At 39.9% G+C, this 27,921-nt stretch overlaps 1 protein-coding gene across 3 annotated transcripts in view; it reads left to right on the plus strand.

Annotated features, from left to right (window-relative positions):
* Nucleotides 1-5,439: 5,439 nt before the first annotated feature.
* The window catches only part of MAN1A2 (mannosidase alpha class 1A member 2), a 128,919-nt gene continuing 106,437 nt past the window's right edge, over nucleotides 5,440-27,921 (plus strand). For 2 of the 3 annotated variants that reach the window (XM_037038927.1, XM_037038928.1), the window contains exon 1: nucleotides 5,440-6,569. In XM_037038927.1, coding sequence (XP_036894822.1) covers nucleotides 6,268-6,569 — 302 coding nt within the window. In that variant the 5' untranslated portion in view covers nucleotides 5,440-6,267. Of the gene's footprint in view, nucleotides 6,616-27,921 lie in introns of all 3 variants that reach the window. The other variant, XM_037038929.1, reaches the window with a different exon arrangement.

Here is a 27,921-nt window from a genome sequence, read left to right on the forward strand (position 1 = left end):
CCATCACACAGGTGACACAGAGCGAGGGCTAGGCCCAGGGTTCTCTAGTTTCACAGCTTATATTCTCTTCATTGTATCCAGCCGCCTCCCACATTTTATACATCTTTGGACAAGCTCAATAATATTTAATGAATGAATATGTAGATCACTGAAACATATTCTCAAGCTCACTGCCTTGAGTGGATTAAAAATAACTTTGGTGTGAGGATTTACGAAGAATGCTGAACCTCCTTCGGCAGCAGATTGCTCTTTATAAAGGTGGACACGAGCTTCCGGTTTCGGAGTTATGTGTAAGGGCTGCCTCCGCCGTCACCTCCGTCCAGCCCTTTCAATTTTAGGGCTTCTCCTCTGGGCTACCCAGGAAGACAGTTGCTCTCTCTCTGCTCTCCCCCACTTTGGTCCCTGGCCCAAGCCTGCTGGCCACCTTAAAGAGTGGGTTCCTCCGGACTCTGGTCCTTTCTACTTGTCGGACCACTGGTGATTCACAGTCATGTCCCACTGGCAGTCACGGCACCCGTGTGCAAAGACACGCTGTGTGTTAGCCAGGCCTCTTTGCGCAGCAAACCACAGAAACTAATGTACTAAAAAAGGAATTTATAGGTTTGTGCAAATGAGACGTTCACAAGATGAAGTATCCTTAAACATGGCTGGATTCGGAGTAGAAATAGATTTACCACGGGCCCAGTGGAGCCACTTTCTGGGTTCCTCATTGCTTGGCTGACCAGGCATCAGGAGAGGCCCTAGCAATATACTGACAAAGTCCACACCGTCATATGTTTTTCTAAAAGTTGTAAATTTCACTTCCCTAATCCAAGAGTGTTGGGGGATTAGGGCCAGGAAAGCTGATTTACAGGAAGAGTAAAGTCAGGGAGGGTTCTGGCTAAGTGGCGGGGAAAAGCGGCCATGGGTGCCCATGGCTGTTCTGCTCCCCAGGCTGGAAGACGACCCTCCTCTCCTCCTGAGGAATGAAAGACTCAGCTCAGGTGGCACTCGATCTAGGAGCCTTCCCTGACGCACTCCCAACCCTCTGCCCCTCACTCTGGTGCTCTTGCAGTGTTCCCAGAAGCCTCTGGGGCTCTCCTCTACCAGTAAATGCTGTTCTCCCTGTCTTGTAATTGTCAGCGCTCATCTGTATCCCCACGCCCAACCGTGACCTCATTGAAATAGGAAATCTGACTTGGTTCTCCAGTCTCTAGCATCTAATAGAAGGTTTGTCACACAATAGCCCTTCAACAAAGAACTTTCATAAGCAAATAAGCAAATAAGCCTCATTTTGGCTCAGAGGCAGCTGAAGCTTTTTTGGGCCTTGCTAACTTTCATGGAGCTAAACTGAGGGTTTAATAACATTGAACTTCAGCTTACTCCTGACCTCTGAGGAAAAGAGCTTCACAGAACAGAAACTTTTGAACTTTTTTTAATTTCACGGTACACATCAACTAATTACTAAAATTCTGCAGCACACCAATATATATATATATTTGCCTATCTGACAAAAATAGGTATGTTTTTGATTCATTTGCACTGGGTGGCTATTGTTGTGTTGGCTGTTGTCATTTTTCTAATTTCACAATGTAAGGGGAAAAGGTCGGCTCCCCTGACTAAATAGTCAGGGATGGCATGCTTTAAAAATTCTTGTAGCACACCGGATGAACATTGCTGCACAGACGAATGCAAGAGCAGGAAGAGCAAGGCTAATGCCTGGTCGTTTTTGTCCCTGCGTATCTTTTATATTCCTACATTTCTCTACACACGATCACATCCGGTAATTTCTTCTTTAACATCTTTCTTGGGTACTTTAGAAACTAGTTTAAAGTAAAAAGGAACAGGTTATAGAAGTAAATAAAAAGCCTATTTTTGCATACCAACTGTATTTTTCCCACCTCTGGCATATGACTCCAGTTTCATTAACAGAGCTAGAAGTGTGTGTGTGTGTGTGTGTGTGTGTGTGTGTGTGTAATGGGTGTTAAAACTGTTTCAATAATGGAAAAGTAAACATATGATTGAACAACCACAAGTAACTTTTATGTTGCAATACATGCACGGGTCTCAGGAATGGTCCTATAAATCTGAAATCTGTAAGGGTCAATTTTGTTGTCAGGAACTTAATAATTTTAATTTCCTAAAATACTGTTTAATTCATATAGATTTATAAAAGGGAAATCACCACTTTGTGGCCACTTTGGAATCTTGTCTACACCTTTGATCAAAGCATAACTACCCTTGGAAGATGACATATTTTCTTCAGACCATCCAGAATGAGATCTTTCCCTGTTGGACATACAGGGTCAAGCACAAATAACGTCCCTTTTTGTTACAAAATCATAAGCATGTAATTCTGTGCCATAACAATATCACATTCAAGCACACTATGTGACATTTTGGGTGAAATGTTCAAATGGAAACTATAAATTATTACACCTGTGTTACCACCCTCCCAACCACAGTCAAGCAGGCCTTCCTTCTGCAGGACCCTGGATATTGATTTATTTCACGTGGACTGATTTCTGTTGACGACCCTCAGGGAGACCCATTCATGTGTTCAGCTTGATAGAACTGAGCCCACCTATTTGAAATCTGACCCTAACTTTCTCAAGTATCAGTTTCTTCAAAATTCATTTAATTATAAAAATAACAGCCCTGGCTGGTGTAGCTCAGTGGATTGAGCACAGGCCTGCAAACCAGAGGATCCTGGTTTGATTCCCAGTCAGGGCACATGCCTGGGTTGCAGGCCGGTTCCCTGCAGGCCAGTTCCCAGCAGGGGATGCACGAAAGGCAACCATACATTGATGTTTCTCTCCTTCTCTCCTTCCCCCCTAAAGATAAATAAATAAATAAAATCTTTAAAAAAAAATAACAAACAGAACCCATGGGAAAAAATCATATGCAATTATCTTAACATAACAGTTACAATATTTTTGCAAATGTTTCTTTCGATCTTTTTACATGCACATTTTTATATCCTTGTAAATCATAATTTATGAGTATTTGCAATTTCCTTAAAAAAGTACTGATTCTTCTAAAACACTTGACTCAGACTGAGACTTTGTCTCAGACTGTTGCCTTTTTAGAGACTGAGTCTCTAAAAAGACAACACCCCCCCCACACACACTTTTTGATGCTGGCGTAGGACTATAATACGGTAACTAAGAACATCATCAATGGCCTTACACTGTGGACTGCATTTGGACATCCTGCAGTCACCCCAAATATAAATAATGATGTTTTTACCCTTCTGAAGGGAAAATGCATTTTGCCAAACAGGCAAGGACGAGGAAATGGAAGGGCCCATAGAAACCCTCTCCAGGGGCTAAAAGGCTGAGACTGTGTAAGTCACGCTCAACCAGGTGATGGCAGCTTTCATGTATCCTTGTGGTTCGGTGTTAACCTAGATAATATTGACTTTTCAAGACTCATATAACTTGCTATTTCCTTCAGAGGTCAATATTTATTTTCCAAAGTGTTTTCCTTTCAGAGAGGCTCAGCATTAGACACCTACTGATATAACTGACACAGTTTATTAAAGACACATTGGGAAGGCAGGGAGTTATTACACGCACTCTTCACAAGCGCCAACAGAAGTCTGACTTTGGATCGGGCACTCTACCACCAGCAGAGTGGGTGAACTTGACTGTTGGCTCTTGACACTTGTACGTCTTTGATTTGGTAAAGCAGGGCCCATGACAATGACTTCTTTTGTCACATGGTAGGTAGATATGCAGAGCTTCTGGAAATAGTGCAGACTGGAATGTACTTTGGATCGGGCCAATCAACATGAAGATACTTTGCTTGTTTTTAACCCATGGCTGACCAACCTCCCCTCCCCCTCCTCCCTGCCACTTAAGGGGCCCCTCTCCAATTCCCAATCATCAGTAAGGATATGCAGAAGGGATGACAATTTATCATAATATCAGAACAAAACACGATCTAGAAGAAAAAATACATATATAACGTAGAAAAATGTTTTCCACTTAATCGCAATGTGGTTCTTCTCAATACTATGGATAACAAAATCCACCCAGACTGCTTTTAATCCTGATTTCAAACAACACTGTTGTGTTTTCGAGTTTCAGCTGCTCATGAATACTTAATATCTCTTTCATGGTGGTGAGGAGTGTGAAGGTGACAAGAAGATGTCTTCCAGACACAGCACCAGGAGAAGGCTGCTGTCAGATGCCCCAGAAAGGAAATCCAATGAAAGGGGCAAGGTTGCCATTTTATTTTTATTTATTTTAAACATGTTATTTAGTTATTGATTTTAGATAGGGAGGAAGGAGGGAGGGAGCGGGAGAGAGAGATCAGATTTGTTGTTCCACTTATTTATGCATTCATTAGTCACATGTGTCCTGACAGGAGATGGAATCCGTAACCCTGGCGGTGGGGACCACGCTCCAACCCACTGAGCCACCCGGCCGCGGCCCAATTTTATTTTTAACAGAGCCTGGCTCGCAGTTGGGGCTCAATACCGATGGCTCGAGAGCTTCTGGTGCCCAACTATGTGCACATGGGCTGCGTGGAAGAAGTTTGAGACCATGTCGTTGGGCCCAGAGAACACTGGTCTATCATTAAGACAAGACTTCCACACAGGAAGATTAAAGGTAAACCTCAGCTGTCAGACCCCTTAATTCCAGTTACCCTTAATTGCAGGGGAAGCTCCGCCACCCGAGCCTCCACCCTGTAGCCCAAACGCCGGGTCCATCCCTCCAGCTGGCGATAGCAGGGCGCTTGGCACCGGCGAAGTTACCAGCGTAGCGCAGATGGGCAACCGTCTCTCCCCAGGCGCGCCCAGACGGTGGCGGCCAGGCGCTTCCGGGGGCGCGCGGGCGCTGGAGCTCGCAGCCGCGCGAGGCCGGAGCGCGGCCCGGCGGGGCGGGGGAGGGGCGGCGGCGGGGCCGGGAGCGTGCGCGCGCACCTCACACTCCACCGCCCGGGGACGCCCACTCGCGAGTCCCGGCCGTCAGGCCAGCCCGCGCCCTGCCGCCCCCTCCCCCCCGTCCCCAGGCTCCCTCTCCGGCTTGTGCCTAACGGGTGTCGGTCCCCCGGTGGGCGGCGCTCTCCGGGCCTTAGGCGGCAGGGGCGAGGACCAGGTCCCAGCCCCGCACCGCGCGGACGCGCCGCCTCTCCCGCAGCTGCCGTCAGAGCGATCCGCTGCGAGGGACCGGAGGCTGCACGGGGCGGGCCTGACGGCGGTCGGCGACCAGGCCGACCTCCGCCCGCCGAGGCGCGGCTGCTCGCGCGCGCCCGGGGCAGCCTCCTCCCCAGAGCTGAGCGAGGAATGAGCAGGCGCCGGCCCCGGGCTCCTGGACCGAGGGGCCGCGGCTCGGCTTCTCCCCACGCCGAGGAGCCGCGGGGGCTCGGTCACCGCGAGCGGGCGCGGCGCGGGCAGCGGCGGCCTCGCTCGGGGGGCAGGCGCCGGGGTTAACTTCACCGGCCGCGAGGAGGGGAGGAGGAGGAGCCGGCGGGGGCGGCCCCGCGCTCCCTCCCCCTCACACGCCGGGGCTTCTCAGTGGCCGCCCGAGGAGGAAGTTCCGCTCCCTGACAGAGCCGTGCGGTAGCAACGGCGGCCGCGGCGGCGGCGGCTGGGAGGGCGCTGGTACTTGGGACGCGGATGCCCTTCGCGCCAGCCGTCCACTGGGCAGCGCGGGAGCTCTGGCCGGAGCCGGGAGCCAGGGGGCCGCGTCGGGAGGCGCGAGCGTCCGGGACCTTCCGCCCCTTCGCCCGGCGCCGCTGCTCGGTCTTCCCGAGGAGGTGGGAGACCGCCCTCCCTGTTGGCCGGCTTCCGAGGAGCCCCTGATTTTCCCATCACTGCGGTCGGGTGGCTCTGGAATTGGAGCAGAAGAGGAGGTGGAGGGAACCTTCTGCAACTCCTCGGATCTGGCTAGCCCCCCTTCGGGGGCGGGAGACCACGCCGGAGCATCCACCGGGGTGCAGGAATGGAGGGACCCACCTTGCATCCTTTCCGCGGTGTTGCCTGATCCACCCTTAGGGATGAGAAGGACACTTTCAAGAACCTCGGTGGAGTCCTGAAAGCCAAATGGCAAAGAAGATACCACAGGGCAGACACTAGTGATCGTCTGGGGGGCCACACGCGTTTCTGAGTGTAATTGGACAAGCATGGAAGAGGTGCCCTATTAAAAAGCACAGCAATCCTTTACGAGGAGAAAAATTGAATTTCCCCGTTTTTGCCAGGATTTTGAAGGCTGTTCAATGTATTGTACATTTGATGTAAGATGACAACTTTATAAAATATTCTGTCCAAGAGCGTAAACGATGACTACCCCAGCCCTGCTGCCCCTGTCTGGACGAAGGATACCACCCCTGAACTTGGGGCCGCCTTCCTTCCCACATCACAGGGCTACCCTGAGACTTTCCGAGAAGTTTATCCTCCTCCTTATTCTAAGTGCCTTCATCACCCTGTGTTTTGGGGCATTCTTCTTCCTTCCAGACTCTTCAAAACACAAACGCTTTGATCTGGGTTTGGAAGATGTGTTAATTCCTCACGTAGATGCCAACAAAGGGGCTAAAAACCCCGGAGCCTTCCTGATTCATGGACCCGATGAACATAGACACAGGTTTGTTTATTTCAGAAGTTCTGATATTAACATTTGGCAGAGCAAGGTATGGTTCATTGCATCAGATATCTCTTTTGCCCCCCTTCCCCACCCCCTGCAGTAAAATGTAATTTTCCGAGTCCTGAGACATTTCAAAACTGGTTTAGTAGAACCATAGACTGAAGGGGTCCCTGGAGCCCTATCTACAGTCCAGCTGCTTCGTTTTATATGGGAGAAACATTTGTGTCCGGAGGTGACCTAAAGAAAGAGTGTCATATTGTTGTGCTTTCATTTATTAAGAAGGTGTTGCGTTCAGTCCTTGTGCCACCCAGTGAAATAGGTATATTGAATCCTGACAGCTCCTGTGGGTTTGTCAAGTAAGTATTAGAAGGTAGTCTGTTAAAGGGTTCACATTCTTTCAAATCATCAAGTCTGAAGTGCGCTAGTTCTAGGGAGAGTTTTGCCAAATTAGGATAAACTGGGAGCTCTGGTCACGATCTTTTTAAGTCATTTATGTAATTAGTATCAAAAGAAGAGTTTGGGAAAGTAGTTTACTTTTCTTAAACCTGCACTTTTTAAAACCTGCTAAATCTTTTCCCTCTTTTCTCTGTTTTCTTAATTTTGAGTTTATGATTAAAAATCATATACTTGAATTGTTTTCAATTGACATTAGTTCTAATTTATTATCAAGCAGGAGGTTTTGGAGAAAGCTTAGGTTCAAATGTGAGCCTAAGTTAAATACTTGGGAAAATGCACTGTTGTAGCGAGAGCTGGTTTTTTCTTTTTTCTTCAGTCTTGTTAATTTATTATTTCCTTGCCGGTTCTTTTACTTTTGACTAAACCTTATGAAATCGTTCTAACGTTGTTTCATGCCATTCTTTTGTAACTAAATTATTTTGGAATTTTTACAATCATTTTTAACTTCTATACTCTTTTGTATTTGTTTCTTTTATTTTGCCCTTTCCTCTTTGTTACTTCAAGAAAAATCTGATGTGGTCTGTGAAATATGTTGCTGAAAATTAACACTGAAAGAACTTGTTTTCCTTGAAAATCTTATTTCCCATGGCATTTATATAAGCTATGATAAGTAGTTGAAAAAAATTTTTGAGGTCTTTGATGGATGTGCATTAATATTATTTAACTCTGTCTGCCCAATGCTAAGCAGTTTCCCCTATATTTTAAGTGTGGGCTAAAAGTTAAAAATATATATGGTTTATATATATTTAACCTTCTAGTTTAAAAACAGTGACATAGAAATATTCTCAGTTAAGTGGAATTAAGATTTAAAACTTGAATGAAAATACAGATATTTTTAAAATATCACATTTTTAAAATGCACGTTTTTAAAAGCTACTCAAATCTCTTAAATAAGAGTTCTGAAATTTATATAGCCTGTGAGCACCTGTGCTTGTGTATTGCTATCCAGAACTATTGGGTTCCTGAGTTTGCAGTGAGAGATTGACTATTGAATTTGGATGGCAAAGGGTAATAAGTGAGCCAAATCCTGAGTTTTAGGTAGTGAGGGTCTGAGTAGCAAGTGATATAAGAGATTTCAATAAATTCTCATTTATTGGTTCCCGAGTTCTGGAAAGCAAGAATTCAAATAGAGTTCAGGTAGTGAGGGATCTCTGAACACAAATTTCTGGGTTTTATCAGTTATTTTTATATTTGCTTAGTATGTTATCAGTTGTTTCTTAGCCATATCTGAAAACATAGGCTATAGTGATAAGAATTCTTCTAATTTGAGCAATGAAGTGCACTTCAAATTATAGATCATTCAAACAGTAAGTTCAAACATAAGGCATAAAACATCAAATCCAGTTAAACATTAACTTACTTAAAAATAATTAAGAAAGTAGCATTTTAACAAATAGTTGGTACTAAGATCATACCTCATTTGGGTGTGGGTCAAAAAAACTTTCTTAATTTGGAAAATATAAATTGATAATTTAATTTTGTATGTATGGAGAAAAGTGCAGGATAGAGGGATGAGGGTAAGTTAAATCATGGCCATTCTTTTTAAAAAATATTTTATTTATTTATTTTTAGAGAGAGAAAGGGAGGGAGAAAAGGAGACAGAAACAGTGATATGTGAGAGAAACATTAATTGGTTGCCTCTCACACACCCTCAGCCAAGAAGCTGGCCCACAACTCAGGCATGTGCCAGGACTGGGTATCGAACCTGGGACCCTTTGGTTCACAGGCCAGCATTGAGTCCACAAGTCAGGACCCATTATTTCTTATTCATGGTATTTAAGGGATATTTTTTGAATTGGCTTTTCTTTATTAGTGAATTAGTTTGTTATATTAGTTAAGTGCTTAAGCTCTGGAGTTAGGCTATCTAGATTCATACCCTACTTTGTTACTGATTAGAATTGTGCTCTTGAGCAAATTTTTAAACTTTATACCTAAGTTGCTTCCTCTGGATGACAATGGCATCCATTGATACTTTACAGATTGTTATACTGAATGAGATAGTTCATGCAAAGTTCTTAACATAGTTCCTAACATTTAGTAAATGCTCAGTAAAAGCTATTATTATTATCAATGATTATAGTTTTAATTGAGTATTTTAATTCTGGTCTTCTTACCTTTAAATGCTGTACATGTTTGTGAAAAGTTGGGTACAGATGAATATTTTAAAAGCACGTCAGAACCTTATTGTCCAAAGGAACACTGTATAACCAAACTAGTTAGCAACAAGTGTGTATTGTGTGTCAGACCCTGCTTTGATGGACCATCTAGGGGGTGATGTGCATTAAATGAACACATTTATTTTTGAGGTGTGATGAGCCTTAGGAAGTCATTCCCGGTGCTGTCAGAGCACACATGGTGTGATTTAGCCTGTGGAGGCCCCCGCGTGGGGGTTGGGGATTGGGCGGCATTGGAATAGGGAAGACCTCCTTGAGGAAGCAGTGGCTCAGACATTGAGAACAAGTAGATCTCTGAGTGAAGTGGAGGTGAGGGAAAAGGACACCAATGTGTGTGAGCCTTTAGGTTAAAAAAAACTTGGCATCGTGGAGAACTTGAGAATTATTCAGTATGGCTGATGTAGAGATTGGAGAGGGGTGCTAGGTAAAGAGATTAGAAAGGAGATCAGATTCGGCCTCCTTATTGTTTGAGAAGTTTGAGTTAGCTGCCAGCATTCACATATCAGAAGATTTCATGTAAAAGTCTGGAATTCTGATTTCTCCTGAAAAACTAGAGGTTATGGTGACACCCAAGTTTGCGTTTTCAGAGCATAGCACTTGGCTGAATCTGGGTAGCAGCTACTGTCTCTGCAGGGACGTGTGCTCCTCACTTTATGCCACTTGATTAAGTTGCCAGAGAAGTAAATCTAATGAATCAATATATTTTAAAAATATTTTATTTATATATTTATTTATTTGTTTATTAGGGAGAGGGGAAGGGAAGGAGAAAGAGAGTGAGAGAAACTTGGATCAGTTGCCTCTCTCTGATGCCCCTGACCCTTGGCCCAACCAACAACCCAAGCATGTGCCCTGACCAGGAATCCATGGGCAACCTTTCACTTTGCGGGATCGATGCCCAACCAACCCGGCCACACTGGTCAGGGCTAATGAATCAATATTTACCCTGGGTGTTGTTGAGTTCGGAATCTCTAGGTGGTATCCTGGAGAGTTTGTACTTCAGTGTTTCTATGGGAAGTCATTGAAGAGTTTTCATTAAAGCAAGGGAATGACTTAATTATTGAGAAATTTTAAAAAATGAATTACTTGGGTTGCAGTGTAAACACCAGATTGGAGAGGAGCAGGAGATGCAGTGAAATCAGTTAGGAGGTTCTGGGTCACAGAATATTATTGACTTAGACCACAGTGGTGATAGTAAAGGAAAAAAATTAGTGGAAGAAAGTGGTTGATTCAAGAGCTGTTCAACTATTGGTTCACAGAGTTGGTGGTTCATTGAATATGGGGGCTATGGTAGAAGGAGTCCAGGATAACTAGTTTCTGGGTGTCATGGCTGTGGGTTACTAAGAAATATATAATATTTAATTCTATTTAGATATATGTACTTGTGATTGCTGGGGGGAGGGGGTATAAGGGGACTAAATGGTAATGGAAAAATACACTAAAGATTAGATTTATGTAATTGATGTCACATGAATTTCAGATAAAATATTTTTATCAGAAAACCTGTATGTTCTCTTCTGTTTAGTGGTTCATAAATAATTTAGTTCATACCTTCTAGATGATAATCATGAAGTGTGTAGTTTGGTGTTGATGATAGTCGTTTTTAGTATATGTGATTTTAAAGTAACCAAAACATGTTATGATACACATGAATGTTGTTAAAAATACATATGGATACACATGAATTATCATGTTCATAATTTCTGTGTATAATGGACCTAATTAAAATTTTACTTATTGATTTCTTTCATTTTTTAAAAAATTAATACTCGTTTTATGTAATGACATTAATATAAATGGGCTTTGTAGTTTTGTTTTGTGTTTTAAATATTTATGTGAATTGTCAGCAAGTTTCATCCATTAGTCAGGATTTTGTTAGTGTGAATTGAATACTTGAGGGTTAGGCATATGTTAATTTCTGGTTGTTTACTCAAACAGAAAGAACATAGGCTTAGGAGTTAGAAGGGCCTAAAGTTGCCCCTTGCTTCTACTAAGTATCTGTGTGACATTGAACTAGGCGTAATCACTTTGAACCTGTGTTGGCCAGTATGGTAGTCATTAGTGATATGTGACTATTAACATTGAAATGTGGCTAGTTCAAATTGCAGCATGCTTTAGTGAGAGCTACTCGAGTTTTTCATGTCATGATTTGTATTTTTTGCTTGATTCAGTTTTGCTTTTTGTTGCAAAATTAGAGATATAAAATCTCACTGTTGTGATTTAAATTTTTTTCTTTTCTTATCTCATCCCTCTTCCATTCTTTTTCTCCCTATCCTGTTCTTATACTTAATGCTTTTTGTTCCTGTTTTGGGGAGGTTACATCATTTTATCCTGTAAGTCTGCTGAACTTGGCCTTGTAGTATATTTCTCCTCATTGGCTTATGGCTATTTTTCCTAGTTCTTTTTATTCAGATGTGACTAGGTAGGTCTGTGATATAGATGCCTTTATTGTTTTTTTTTTGGTCTACTTATATATTGAGTGAATACCTTTTTCAGCTGTGGATTTGGTCAGTTGATTTGTGCAGCTCTCAGTCTGTGTTTTCTATTCTACTATGATAGTACAGTCTTTCGTCCTCTCAGTTGTTTTGGTGTTGGAGTAGGTTTCATGTCATTCCCGAATTCAGAGTACAATTAATTGGCAGCATGGGCAACTACTGTGAGATTTTTTTGTCTCGCCCCTTACCACCTGGGATGCAATTTTTCATTCCCATGCACTTTATTTCCCTGTGCTCCAGGAGCTGCTTTCACAAGAGCCAGCTGGTTAGATAGTAAGTCAAGAACTAGGAAGAGACTGTGGGGAAAGGCAGGTTGAACGGTGCTCTGACTGCATGGAGTGAGTCTCTGTCCCATTTTCTCATCCCAAGAGACCCTTGGTCTCTGAGATAAATTACAATTGGGGTAGGGTAGTAGTATTGGGGGCATTTTTTGTTTGGTGAGGTAAGGCTTGGTGTTCTGTGTATTTTAGGTATGTTTATAAGTTAGTAAACAGTTCTTTCAGACCCTGACATGATGTCTCTTACTTCTTTGATAGGCTGAGTTTTTATTATTTTCATCATCTTTCTAGAGTATTAATAGTTATTTGGAAGAGGCTGTATTTTGGGGCTGCTCACCAGATGATGTTGTATATACTCTTTAAAACCTAATTTTGATCCTAAGCGAAGTGACAGTGGCTTTGCTTCTATTTTTAGTTCAGCAGTATAGAATCACTGATCATCAGAATGTTTTCCAGTCTTCTCAGAAATGAATAAAGCATTTGTATGGTATGGTCAAAATGCAGAATGCCAAGGTAAAAGTCCTGATTTTTATGTCGATCAGTAAGTGTTGGAAGTTCTAGGAAATGACATATGGTAAAATGCCTCACAAGTTGAATGTTAATAGATGAACAGTGTTTATTGGATGAAGTTAAATGTTTTAAGGAAATAAAATTTATTCAAGCGTTAATTTACTTGCTTTAAAAGCTCTATTAGCCTTTTCAGAGTTTCTCTGGGGCCTTATAAGAAGTGTTCTAGGGCTACGGAATGTTTATTTACTCTTACTTATTAATACTTCTTTTGGACTTTTCTTATTAAAGGATCAAACACACAGTCTCAGAATATTCCTCCCAGATTATTAATATAGACTTACGTTAATTATGTAAGCCCCTATGACATGTTGTTTAAAATTAGATGTTATTTTTATCATAATTATTTGTTGTAAAACCACGCTTGAAGTTACTTTGAGCGATATGCATTTAATCATATTTCCTAATAGTGTTCTCTGATCTACATGGTTCTTGCTAATATTAATTCATCCATTAACAGTTGGGATTGCCCAAATTCGCATATAGATTTATCCTTTTACCTCTCCTGCCTCTAGGTAGCCTTTTTCCTAGGTACTTTTATCTTTCTCATGTATCGTCTGTGATTACAGATTTATGGTTATTTTTGTATACTTATCTGTTTCTTCCAATAGAACATGATGAGCTCCTTGAGGACAAATGACCGTCTTTCTTATTTTATATCTCCAGTGCTTGAAATGTCCTTAGTAAAAGTGAATACCTATTGCGTAAATGATGTCCATGGCGAGGTGACAATTTCCGTAAGAGAAAGTATTAGCAGAGTGCAAGGAAGGACTGGGAGAAGAGTGTGGGAGTAGGAGGGATGACGTCTGAAAGTGAGAAGGACACAGTTTTAATAAAGGCCCTTTATAACAAACAATTTTAAAAGTTAGGGAATAATTTGTTTTGACCCTATCTAGAGCATACTTATTCCTGTAAATGTATCTAAGGTATTTTGCATACCCTCACATTGAATTTCTCCTTGTTTAGGAAAAAAGGAAGAAAACAAAGAGCATGTGATGAGTGTTTTTCACATATTTAACCGTTAGTCTTCACATCAGATCTGAAACTTTGGTATTACTAATCTCATTTTTACAGTATGGGTACCTCAAATGTAGACCATACGGAAGTTGGAAAGTTGGCACCACAGAAGCCAAACATCTTTTTCAGTAGTGCGTGGTAAACATTAATGTAATTGATCAATTGGGCAAACGTTATGTTTACTATTGTCTGAAAATTATAAAAATGTTTGGACTGACGCTACATATTTATTGGCTAGGACAATCATTTTGCTACTTTTATTTTCCATAATTGTCATAATTCAGTCATAAAAGTGTATGTCGATTGCCATTGATTTTTTTACTGGAACTTTTTTCTTCTAGAACATAGTTATCATGAAGAACGTACTGGAGATTTATTTGAATATTGGGTTTTAGAATTTATGATAAAGAAAAATCTTCAAAGGGCCTCATTCCAGTGATCTACCTTGAAATTTTATATAGTCCGGAAGGAAAGCACCATCGTGTATTTAAAAGTACATTGGACTCAGTGTTAAGAAATAGAGCTCTAGTCTCAGCATTGTCCGTACTTGTCGGAGTCCATTTAGATAAGCTGTTAACCTCCCTGTGCCTTATTTATGAAATGAGGAAATTGAATGCATCTTTAAAGATTCCTTCCAGCTCATACATATGAACGAGTAATTTTATGAAATAGGAAACTGAAGAATGCACAGTAATTTAGTCAAGACATCGCAAATACTAGGAAAATAAAATGTATTCTAAATAGAATTAGCAGTGCCTTAAAAAAGAATCCCCACGCGAGTATATGTTAATTGATTTTAAAGAGAAAGGGAGAAGAGGAAGGAGAAGGGGAGGAAAGGGAAGGAGGGGCAAGAGAGAAAGAGAAACACTGATCAGTTGGTTGCCTCCCAGGAGGCCCCCGGACCCCGCATTGGGATCAAACCTGAATCCTAGTATGTGTCCTGACTGGGTATTGAACCCGCAGCTTTTTGGTTACAGGCTGACACACCAACTGAGCAACCCAGCCAGGGTTATTTTTATATATATAAATTAAGATTTAAAAAATAATTTTATAAATGAGTATAATTCATTTATATATATTACAGTAAACCCTTTCCCCACTTGTACATGGATTTGCCATTTGTGGTTTCAGTTACCTGTGGCCAACCATAGTCAAAAGTATTAAATGGGAAATTTCAGAAATAAGCAATTCATAAGTTTTAAATTGTTTGCCATTCTGAGTAGTGTGATGAAATCCCATTCCGTCTTACTCTGTATCTTCTGGGAAGTGACTCATCCCTTTGTCCCATGTGTCCACGCTTTATACACACTACCTGTATGTTAGTCAGTAGCTCCTACAGTTACCAAATAGTCCAGGTATTGTGATGTTTATGTTCAAGTCACCCTTATTTTACATAATGCCCCAAAGCGAAAGAGTAGTGATGCTGACAATTCAGTTATGCCAAATTGAAGCCACTGCACGCCTTCTCTAGGTGAAAAGGTATGTGCGTATAGGAAAAATCATAGTCTTTGCAGAGTTTGCTACTCTCTGCAGTCTCGGGCATCCACTGGGGGTCTTGGAATATGTCTCCTGTGGATAAGGGGAGACTACCATGTATGGTTATTTGCATAATGGAATCTGTACCAACTTAGAAAGTAAATGGATGAAATGCTGTCCTGGACATTTTTCATCCTGTTTTTCATAAGTTTAAAGGTAAAATTTGTTGAACATTTTATATACCAGACTGAAGGTAATAGGTGTATTTTCAAAAGTATTTCCAAGTGTCATTTTTGTGCCCCATTAACAATTACAGCTCTTCACTTATGTAAGACTTTAGGATAGAGTTTGTGGGAAACAAGAGTCATTTAGTAATTCAGGCCTCAGATCTTGTGAAATTTTATTTCATTTAAGGCTGTAATTTCCTAACATTAATATTGAAAAATGCCTTTGAAAATGGCTCTTCTTTTGTTTTCCATATCTTAATAAGCACTTTAGGGACAAGTTATATAGTTAGAAAAAAGGATATGAGGTAATCTGAAGACTATAAAGACCAATATGTATTGTTTTCTTTTTATATTTTTGACATTTACATAGTTATAAAATCGATCTCTGTTACTTATGCAGTATCTTGACAGCTCCTTAGTGATACTGTTGTTACCATTTAAAAAATATTAGTCACCTCTATTCAGCAAACGTTTTTTGAGTAGTTATTATATACTCAGCATTATAGTAGTATTAGGAGTTATTGTAGAATAGTATAATGATTAATTTTGACTCAGACACTACTGAAAATTTAAATCTTAGATTCAAATCTTACCATTTTAAAGCATATATTGTCATCTTTGGAGTCAGATTCTAGGGGTTCTTAGAGATATTTTTCACCTGGGTGAGGCTCTGCTGCATGCATTTAGGTTGTTGACATTTTTTGAGAGTTCAGATAAATTATTACTTTATATTTCATCCTTTTAGTTTTTTTCTGTGTAGGCATTTATGTCATTAACTTCGGCATTTCTGGCAAATGGACTAGGTTATCTGGATGTAAAGTGCAATATTCCTGCAGCTTTTTTCAATAAAGAACTAGGCCCTAGCATCTGAAAAAAATGTGCTAATTGTTGCACCAAATTGAGATCTGGCATGATTGTATATATTCATGTATCTAAAACTATTTGTGTATAGCTATATGGTTATGTTTGGTTAGTTTATAAGGTCATATGTGCATACATGACTATTTCAATTGCGTGGCAGTAAAGTGGGATCTGGTAGGAAATTTGTGTCTCTTTGGTGTATATTTGCTCTGTGTATAATAATAAATGTGAATTATTTTTCTGTCAGTTTGTGATGTCATTGTAAAACATTTCTTTTTTTCATGACCTAGATTTTTCCCCTGTACTTAAAAAGATTGGTAATACTGAGGGTGTGGAGAATATTGAACAGCTGGTTTTTCTTGTGCTTATACTGTCTGTGAGAGTGTAAATAATAGAGTTTTTGTGAAGAACAATTTAGTAATAGCAACTAAGTGAAAGTACATACTCTTTGATCTAGCAATTCTTCTAAAAAACTTATTCTTGGTGAATCTTCACATCAGTGCCCAAAGTAATGTTCAAGAATGTCCCCTGAAGCCAAAACATGACATACTGTAAATGAACCAAATGTCTGTCAACAGGGGATTAGTTAAGTAAATGACAGCATATCACTCACTATATGTATTCTTTTTTGACCACTCTACAGGTTTGTCTGGTTGTTCTAAAAAGCACCATACTATTTTAGTTTCATAGTTTTATAGTAGTGCGTTTTGATATCTGGTGCATATTCTCTGTATCATTCTTTTTTTTTAAGAAGTTATGAGCATATATAAAAGTCTTAACAGATAATATTAATGTCACTGTATCCATATTTCAAATCTTAACATTTTAGCTGAGTATTATCCTTGTTGAGGTAAACCTCTGAGCTTGACATTCTCTTTGTCAGTACATAGTTTTATACTTCTGCAACATATACATTGATATAGATTATTAATAAATATATTTTACATGTTCTTAAACATATATACATATCATTCTGCAAGTTTTTCTTTTTGCTCAACATTTTTTAAATGACTTACGTATGTTGATAAATTGGGCTTTGGTTCAGTTATTTTATCCACTTAGATGTGATTAAACCTCAAATTATTTATGCATTCTCTTACTGATAGATTTTTTGGTTAATTCCATATTTTTGCTACAGAAACATTCTTGCACATGTGTTCTTGGCCACCTGTGTTTTTTCTCCGAGGTAAAAGCTTAGTAATAGAACTGTTAAGTTGTAAAGTATTTGAGTCATGTAAGTTTTGTTGCTTAATTAGCCTCTACAGTGGTTGTATCAGTTTACACTCACACCTGCATCTTTGGGAAGCATGGTATTGTGCATTTAACAAATCTTGACCAGTGTGATGCCAGTTTTAGTTTTTATTCCTCTCATTACTAGTGAGGTGGAATGTTTTTAAAAACGTATTTATTGGTTGGTTTGGTTTCCTGGTCTTTGAGTTACTCACTTTTTTTTTTGCCAATTTTTCTAATGGAGTGTTCTCCTTTTTCTTATCCATTTGTTGCAGTTATTTATACATCCTGATGAATTCTTAGGTAGATGCATTACATGTATCTTCTTGTAATGGATATTTTATTTTATACTTTGTTTATGGTGTATTTAGTTTTACAGAAGTATTAAATTTTAATGTAATTGAAATTGTCAATATTTTCTTTTATGGTATTGGTTTTTGGATTTTGCTTTTCTACTCTGGAGTTATATTCTCCTTGTTTTCAATTTTGGTAGTTTAGAAGTTTTGTTTTTCACATCTAGGGATTTAATCAGCTTGGTTTTGAGTTTTGTCCATGATGAGGTTAGGATTGAATTTATATTTTTCCATATGGGTGTCCAGTTGTTCGCATGCTACTCATTGAAGAGCCTGTCTTTTCCCATTACTTTGTAATGCTGTTTCTGCCATATAACAATTTTTCTTGTTTTCATAGGTTTGGTCATGGCTTCTTTGTGTCCTTTTGTATGTTTCTGTTAGGCTTAGCGTAGCATGCTGTTTTAATAAGTGTAGTGATAAGTACAGCTTTAGGTAATGCTGTGGACTGAATGTTTATGTCCTCCCAAGTGTGTGGAAATACTGGTCCCCAATGTCATGGTATTGAGAGGTGGGGCCTTTGGGAGGTAGCATTTCTATATTTAGGAATGGGATTATTGCCCTTATAAAAAGACATGGGAGACTTTGCTTTCTCTCTGCTCTTTCCTCCATGTGAGAAGTTGACAGTCTGCAACCCAGGAGAGGGTTCTCACCAGAACCTAACCATACTGGCACCCTGATCTCAGAATTCCAGCCTCCAGATCTGTGGGAACTAAATCTTTATTGTTTATAAGCCACTCTGTATGGTACTTTATTATGGTAGTACAAAGTGACTAAGTCAGGTAGAGGGGATTCTTCTACTTTGTTTTTAAAATTGTTTTTGTCCTTCTTGATTCTAAGCTCTTCCATAAGTATTTTTTTAAATTGAGGTAAAATTTGTCTAACATAAAATTAACCACTTTAAAGTGAACAATTTCATGGCATTTAATATAGTACAATGTTGTGCAACCACCATGTCTGTCAGGTGGGTAGTTCCATGACATTTTCCTATCCCAAAAGGAAACTCCATACCCACTCAGCAGTACCACCCCCTCTTCCCTGTCAGCCCCTAGCAAACCACCAGTCTGTTTTTGGTCTCTTAAGGATTTACATTTTCTGGTAAATATTATTACCTGTGTGGTAAATATTTCACATAAAGGGAATCGTGCTATGTAAGACCTTTTGTCTCTGGCTTTTTCCCTTAGCATAATTTTTTGGAGACTCATATGTACATTATTCTTTTTTATGGCTGAATAATATTGTTTGCACATACACAATTTGTTCATGCATTCATCTGGTGGTGGACATTTGGATTGTTCCCATTTTTTGGCTATTGTTAATAGTGTAGCTTGAGCATGTGTGTGAATGTATTTGTTTGAATACCTGTTATCAGCTCTCTTAGATTGCTGAATCATTTTATATTTTCATCAGCAGTGTCTAAAGGTTCCACTTTCTCTACGTCCTTGTCAACAGTATAAAAATTATATACACTATTCTAGTGTATGTGGGGTGTAGTATCTTATGATTTTGATTTGCATTTCCCTAATGACTAATGATGTTGAAAATCTTTTTGTGTATTTATTGGCCATTTGTGTATCTGTTTTGGATAAATGGCCATCCAAGTTCTTTGTCCAGTTTTAAAATTGGATGGTTGTATTTTTGTTGTTGACTTGTAGGAGTTCTTTATATCTTTTGAATACTAGACCCTTATCAGATACATGGTTTGCAAATATTTTCTCCTTTTCTGTAAGTTATCTTTCACTTTTTGATAATGTCCTTTGATACAAAAAGTTTTTAATTTTGATGAAGCCCAATTTATTTTCTTTTGTTGCTTATCCTTTTGATGTCATATTTAGGAATCCATTGCCAAACCAAGGTCATGAAGATTTACTCCTGTTTTTTAAAAGAGTTCTATGATTGTAACTTTATATTTCTGTTGTAGAGCCATTTTGAGCTTTTGTGTATGAGGAAGGAGTCTAACTCCATTACTCTGTGTGTGGCCCTCTGGCTGTCCCAGCACCATCTGTTGAAGAGACTTTTCCCCATTGAATAATATCGACATCTTTGTTGAAAATGTATTGACTGTACATGTATGAGTTTATTTCTGGATTCTTAGTTCTGTTTCATTCATCTATATATGTTTATCTTTATGTCAGTACACATTGTCTTGATTACTGTAGTTTTGTAGCAAGTTTAGAAATTGGGAAGTGTGAGTGCTCCAACATTGTTGTTCTTTTTAGGTACCATTTGGACTATATGAGGCCACTTGCTATTTCTTAGGAATTTGAGGATCAGCTTTTCAATTTCTGCAAAAACAGCTGTTTGAGTTTTGATAGGGATTGCATTGAACCTGTAAATTACTTTGGGTAGCATTGTCATCTTAACAATAAGAAGTCTTACAATCCATAAGCACATGGTCTTTCCATTATTTAAGCCTTCTGTAATTTATTTCAGCAGTGTTTGTAGTTTTTACGGTACAGGTGTTTCACCTCCTTAAAGTTACCCTAGGAATTGTTTCTTAATTTTCTTTCTTTTACTTTTCATTTTTCATTTATGGAAACACACATGATTTTTGCATGTTAATCTTGTGACCTCACCTTTACTGAATTCATTTATTAGTTCTAGTAGTCATTTTTGTGGATTGTTTGGGATTTTCTATATATTTAGAATAATGTCATCTGTAAATAGAGATACTTTCACTTTTCTGTTTTCAATTTGGATGCCTTTTACTTCCTTTTCATGCCTAATTGCACTGGCTAGATAGAAGTCAACAGTGCAGTGTTGAACGGCAGTGCTTAAAGTGTCATATTCGCCTTAGTCTTTGTTTTTAATACTCATCTCAGGATATGTGTACTGATTTTAGAGAGAAGAGGGGGAAAAAGACAGACAGACAGACAGACAGACAGACACCAGTGTGTGAGAGAGACACTGATTGGTTGTCCCCTGAATGTGCCATGACTGGAAATTGAACCCGCACCTTTTGGTGTGCAGGATGGTGCTCCAACCAACTGAGCTGCCCATCCAGGGCTGCCTTATTCTTGACCTTAGGAGGGAAACTTTCAGTCTTTCACCTTTGAGTATGATGTTAGCTCTGGGTTTTTCATAAATGCTCTTTATCATATTGAGGAAATTCCTTTCTATTCGTAGTTTGCTAAGTATGTTTATTATGAAAGGGTGTTGGATTTTGTTACATGCTTTTTCTCCATTGGGTGAAATGTTATGTATTTTATTCCCTTTGTTTTTTTAATGTGGTGTACTACATTGATTGATTTTCTTATGTTGAACCACTGTGTGTGTAGTGTATAATCATTTTAATAATGCTGTTGGAATCAGTTTGCTAGTATTTGTTGGGGATTTTTGCAGCTATATTTGTAAAGGATATTAATCTGTAGTTTTATTTTCATGTGATGTTTTAGTCTGACCTTAATATGAGGGCAATACTGGCTTCTTAGAATGAGTTAAGAAGTGTTACCTCCTCTTCTGTATTTTGGAAGCATTTGAGTAGGATTGGTGTTGATCCTTTAAATGTGGTAGAATTTACCTGGGAAACCATCAGGTCCTGGGCTTTTCTTTGTTGGGAGGCTCTTGATTTCTTATTCAAGTTCCTTACTTGTTATAGGTCTTTTCAGATCTCTATTTCTTCTTGATTCAGTTTTCATAGTTTGTTTCTAGGAATGTGTTGAATTTATCTAGGTTATCTAATGTGTTGTACAGTTATTCACAGTATACTATTCATTTTTAATCTTTTCTATTTCTATAATGTCAGTGGTAATGTCCTCATTCTTATTTCTGTTTTAGTTATTTGCATCATCTCTGTTTTGCTTTTTACCATTTACCTAAAGTTTTGTCAAATTTGTTGCTTTTTTTTTAAAGGTCAAATTTTTGGTTTTGTTGATTTTTCTCTATTGTTTTTTGTTCTCAGTTTTGTTTATCTCTAGTCTAATCTACCACTAGTTTTGGGATTTTTTTCTCTTCTTTTTCTAGTTCCTTAAGTTTTAAAGTTACATTAATTTTTTTAAGATTTCATTTATTTATTTTTAGAGGGGAAGGAAAGAAGAGAGGGAGAGAAATATCAATGTATGGTTGCCTCTCATGCGTCCCCTGCTGGGAACTGGCCTGCAACCCAGGCATGTGCCCTGACTGGGAATCGAACCATGATACTCTGGTTTGCAGTCCCATGCTCAATCCACTGAGCTACACCAGCCAGGGCTACATTAATTTGAGATTCTTTTAAAATGTAAGCAATTGCTGCTATGAATTTACCTCTGAGCCCTGCTTTTGTTGCATCCCATAACTTTTGATAGATTGTAGTTTTGTTGTTAATAGTCTTGTATTTTCTAATTTGCCATGTGATTTCTTTTTAATGTGTTTTATGAATTATGCTATTACAGTTGTCCTAGTTTTCCCCCCTTTGTCTCCCTCCACCCGGTACCTCATATTCCCTCTGGCAATCCCCCCACTTAGTTGATGTCGATGGGTCATGCATATATCATGCATATAACTTCTTTGGCTACTCCATTTCCTGTGCTCTTCCTAAATTCCCCCTGTCTATTCTGTACCTACCAGTTTGTACTCCTTAATCCCTGTACCTTTTCCCCCATTCTCCCCCTTCTCCCACCCAACCGATAACCCTCCAAATGATCTCCATGTCTGTGATTCTGTTTTGCTTGTTTGCTTAGTTTAGTTTTTAGAATCAGTTGTTGATAGTTGTGAATTTATTGCCATTTTAATGTTCATAGTTTTCATCTTCTTCTTTTTCTTAAATGAGTCCCTTTAACATTTCATATAATAATGGCTTGGTGATGATAAACTCCTTTAGCTTTACTTTGTCTGGGAAGCACTTTATCTGCCCTTCAATTCTAAATGATAGCTTTATTGGGTAGAGTAATCTTAAATTATAAGTACTTGCTTTTCATCACTTTGAATATTTCTTGTCAGTCCCTTCTTGCCATTAAGGTTTCTTTTGAGAAATCAGCTGATATTTTTCGGGAACTCCTTTGTAGGTAACTAACTATCTGCTTTTCCCTTGCTATTTTTAAGATTCTCTTTATCTTTAACCTTTGACATTTTAATTATTATGTGTCTTGGTGTGGTTCTCTTTGAGTCCATCATGTTTGGGACTCTGCACCTCCTGAACTTGCATGTCTGTTTCCTTCACCAAATTGGGAAAGTTTTCTTTCATTATTTTTATTTCTTTTGAGATTTTATTTATTTGTCTTTAGAGGGGAAGAGAAGGAGAGAGGGAGAGAAATATCAATGCATGGTTGCCTCTCATGTGTCCCCTGCTGGGAACTGGCCTGCAACCCAGGCATGTGCCCTGACTGGGAATGGAACCATGATCCTCTGGTTCGCAGGCCCGTGCTCAATCCACTGAGCTACACCAGCCAGGGCTTCTTTCATTATTTTTTCAAGTAAGTTTTCAATTTCTTCCTCTTCCTCTTCCCCTTATGGCACCCCTGTGATTCAAATGTTGGTATGTTTGAAGTTGTTTCAGAGGCTTCTTCACCTATTCTTGTTTTTTTTTTGGATTCTTTTTTCTTCTTGCTGTTCTGATTGAATGCTTCTTTTCTTCCTTATACTCCAAATCATTGATTTGATTCTCAGCTTCCTCCAGTCCACTTTGTTTCTCTATAAATTTTTCTTTACCTCACTTAGTGTAATCTGCTGCCTGGGTCTTTTTTATGCCATTGAAGTACCCAATGAGTTCCTTGAGCATCCTAATAACCAGTATTTTGAACTGTGCATCTAATAAGTTACTTGTCTCCATTCTCTTTAGTTCTTTTTTCAGAGTTTTATTCTATTCTTTAATTTGGTCCATGTTTCTTTGTCTCATTTTGGCAGCCTCCCTGTGTTTGTTTCTCTGTATTAGGTAGAGATGCTTTGTCTCCCTATCTTAGTAGCGTGGCCTGTTGTAGATAAGTGCACCAGTAAGTTGGATGGGGCAGAGCCTTAACTAATCACCAGGGTGGGGCAACTCCTGTGAACGAGGGAGATGAGGTCTCTGATGTGGTATCAGTGCTCTGTGGCTCTGTGTGGGGGAGGACTCAGAAAGCGGACAGTGCTGCTGCCTGGCCTCTGAAGTTTTGTGTTAGAGGAAGCCGTTCCCTAGCACTTGCCCTGATGCCAGACCCTTCATTTTCTCCCCGTATGCCACTGGTGCCCTTCTAGCAGTTGCCCTGGTGCTGGAGCCCAGAGGGAGTGAGTCTGTGTAAGCCCTAAGTCCGTCATTGTAGGCCCTTTAAATGGAGACATGTGAGAACCCCGCAGTTTGTTCTGCTGCCCCAACCTCCACTGGGTTTTACAGCCAGAAGTTGTGGGGATTTATCTTCCTGGCAGTGGGACTCTGAGCTGGGTGGTCTGGTCTGGGGCTGGGATCCCTTGTTCTACAGTTATCCCTGGCTCCAGAGGTGTCCCTCCTCATTTTCATCTACCACACATGGGTTTGGGACTACCTGTTCTGCGTCTCTGTGTCTCTGCCCCTCCCACCTTTCTGGGCGAACATGACTTCTTTAGTTCCTTGGTTGTTGGACCTCCATATAGCTTGATTTTCTGACAATTCTGGGTGATAGTTGTTTCATAATTTAGTTGTACTTTTTGCTATGGTTATGTGAGGGGGTGAGCCGTGTTTACCTACACCTCCATCTTGACCGGAAGTATACCATGTAATTTCTTTTTTGACCTCTTGGTGCTTAAATGAATGTGTTGTTTAATATATACATACTTTTGAATTTTTATTTTTCTTTTTTATTTTATTTTTATAGAGAGGAGAAGGGAGGGAGAGAGGGGGGAAAAATCAGTGTAAGAGAGAAATATCTACTGGTTGTCTCCTGTTGGCAACTTGCATCCCAGGCAAGTGCCCTCACCTAGAATCTAAACAGCGACCTGTGGCTTTGTAGAATGGTGCCCTACCAACTTAGCCACACTGGTCAGGGCTCAGTTACTGATTTTTACCTTTATTTCATTGTGGTCAGTGAAGATATTTTGTATGACTAATCTTTTTATGTTTATTGAGGGTTATTTTGTGACCTGACATGCTTTCTATTTTAGAGAATATTCCATATGTGCTTGAGAAGAATGTGGGTTCTGTGGTTGGGTAGAATGTTCTGTATGTTTGTTAGATTTAGTGGGTTTATAGTGTTGTTCATATCTTGTCTTTCCATATTGGTCTTTTGTCTAGATATTCTAGCCATTATTGATGGTGGGGTATAGAAGTCTCCAACTACCATTGTGAAATTGTGTTTTGTCTTTCAGTCCTCTCAATGCTTGCTCATATATTTGGGTTGTTTGTTTGATGTATATGTATTTGTAATTGTTATTTCTTCTTGCTAAATTGACTTTTCTAACGGTTTTAGAATTATGTTATTAAGATCCCATCCTTCTGCTTTCTAGTCTCCTCTTAGTACTCCCTGTTGGTTGAACCTAATAGGAAACCAACTGACAAAAATACATGGAGGTAATTTGGAGAGTCTGAGCCCTAACATCATGAAGTAGAGTGGATTTGGAGTTGAGAATTTTGGTTTACTTGCTGGTGCTGTATGGCTTTCTTGTTTTTAGTGTATGGACTTTAATTAGGTCTAGATGAGCAGTGAGTGGAGCAGTCTCTGAGGGGCCTCTTTGTGGAACTGGAGTTGAATAGCTAACAGCTCACTTCAGGCAAAATGTGTGTCTGTTGGGATGGGCCTTTTCTCTGGAGAGCCTTTAAGTTGTAGGTAATGGCTTTGAACTGGGTGGGTAGGTGATCGGGAGGATTTCTTCCCACCAGGGACTGACACAGGCCCTCTCAGCAATTCTCAGCTTAGGCTGAGAATAGCCTTACAGGAAAGCTGTCTGGATAGGTTAGTGCCTTGGAAGGTCCCAGGCCTCTTTCTAGATTTCTGAAAGTACCATCTTTATGAATGAGTAACAGTAAATAGTAATTATGGGCTGGTTGCCTGCCTTCCTGTATTCCATCTTGTTCTCATTTATGCCATAGTCTGAATAACTTGGAGTTTTAAGCATGTAGGTGAGACTCTTATTTTTCAGTAGTGTTAGTGGGTCAGAAGTTTTCATTCTGCATTAGCTGAACTGCCTTAGCAAGAATTGAGAGGGAGTGAGTCAAGGCAAGTGCTTAGGTCATAGTCTTAGAATACCTCTTGCATCTGCACTAAAAAGACTTGGAGAGGAATCTTGGATACAACAAGTGTTAAAAACCAACCATAATGCATGTAAAACAGGTATTTTTTTGAAGGATATTGGTTGGCTTTCAAAATTGATATTAGGTCTGTGGAACTAGGTTTAGAAGACCGGTATTTAAGAAAGATGGGTGTGCAGAACCATGCCGAGGGTTAAGAAGGAAAGCACCATTGCCAGTGCTGCTGGTCACTAAGACTGGCTATAACTGTGCTGCCTCTGGACAGTGGGTTCCCCTGCTTTCCCAGTGATTTCTAAAACTGAGTTTTTGTTTCTTTATGTCACTTATTCCAGATGTGTAGTTTCAGGCAGAGCATCTGATTGCCTAAGTGTAGGTCATAGGGCCTTGCCTTGGTGTTTTACAATAGAAAGATAAAGTACCTAGGACCATTTGGTTTCTATAGAAAGAGGAGGGGTTCTGCTACTAATATGCTGGTGAATTTCTGAATTTAGATGGAGGATTACATATTAACATCTTAAATATAAACTGTAAAGAACCGTAAGTTTTATTATAGTGACATAGTTAGGGATAAAGTTCTTACTTGTTCTGTGGTACTTAGAAATGTAGATGTAAACAGTCTTCCTAGACTCTGCCCTTCTAGAACTTTCTGTGCAGTGGTTTAAAATGGGCCAGACTGTTGTCTCGAAAACATGGGAGCATTTTTTGTTCGTTACAGTGAAGAGAAGTGACACCATTGGCATTTAGTAGATGAGGGCCAGGAATGCTAACCAGGCCACCACAGTGCCCTGGTGTCCTGCACAACAGAACTGAATCGTCTTGCCTAAAATGCCCAGAGTGTATCTGAGAAATGCCAGGTTATAAGGATCATTTAAATGAAGGGCTAGAGATTATTACTGGCCTCCATCTTTCACTGTCTGCACTGTATAGCTCGGGTATTATTTCTCACTTTCTTGTTTCTGGTCCCTTTCCTCAGCTCAAGAGACTTGGTTCCTTTTCAAGCCCTCTGCTCCAATTTAAAGTCTGCCTCCAGGACCATTTATAAAAATTAACTCAAAATGAATCCTGCTTGGCCTGCCATAACAAAACACCATAGACTGATGGCCTGATCTCACAGTTTTAGAGGCTGGAAAGTCCAAGATCAAGGTCTAGCAGGGCCTGTTTCTGGTGAAGGCTCTCTTCCTGGCTTGTCCTGGCTTGCAGGTAGCTAGCTGCCTTCTTGCTGCTTGGGGCCGTTCAGGAGGAGGGGGCGGGGCGGGGTGGGGTGGGGTGGGGTGGGGTGAGAGGAGAGGTATATAAAGACAAAGATATATTTGTTTCTCTTTGTCTTCTTTTCTTTTTAATAGTTTAGCTTTTGTTTATTTTTTTTAATCCTCACCTGAGGACATGCTTTTCTATTTTAGAGAGAGGGGAAGGGAAGGAGAGAGAGAGGGAGAGAAACATCGATAGGTTGCCTCTTGCACATGCTGAAACTGGGACCGAACCCATAACCCAGGCACATGCCCTGATCAGGACTTAAGCCTGCCACCTGTTTGGTTTACGGGAGGTTGCTCTAACCAACTGGGCTACACTGGCTAGGGCTCTCTTGTCTTTTTATAAAACCACTAAGTCCATCACGAGGGCCTCATCCTTATGACCTAATTTAACGCTAACTACTTTCCAAAAGCCTCATGTTCAAATACCATCATATTTGGGGTTAAGGTTTCAACACATAAATTTTTAGAGACACAAAAATTCAGCCTAAGGGATAGTGTCTTAGGGAGAAACCAAACAAACCTAGGCAGCCACAGAAACAAATTATCAGTGTTAGAAATTTGGATCCAGAGTACTTAGTAACCTACCTGGTGAAGGCTGACCGTATGTATTTTGTTGTAACAGTTGAGAAAATACAGTTGGATAATACTGAATAGGAAGAGTATGTAAAATAAGAACAGAAGTGAGGATGGAATACAATATATTTGGGGTACACTGATGATAGAGCCAATGATCAGCTACTTGTAAAGGCAGGCCTGAGGAAGAGGGACTTTCGAAGGAAGGATAAACTCAGGTATCAGTTTTTGACTGTGGTGGATAGAAGACTGGTGTGAGGTTGAGGAAAGTGGAAACAGCAGTACTCA

The sequence above is a fragment of the Sturnira hondurensis genome, unplaced genomic scaffold (genome assembly GCF_014824575.4).
Source record: "Sturnira hondurensis isolate 20B ecotype Veracruz unplaced genomic scaffold, ASM1482457v3 Scaffold0024822, whole genome shotgun sequence".
Classification (NCBI taxonomy): domain Eukaryota; kingdom Metazoa; phylum Chordata; class Mammalia; order Chiroptera; family Phyllostomidae; genus Sturnira; species Sturnira hondurensis.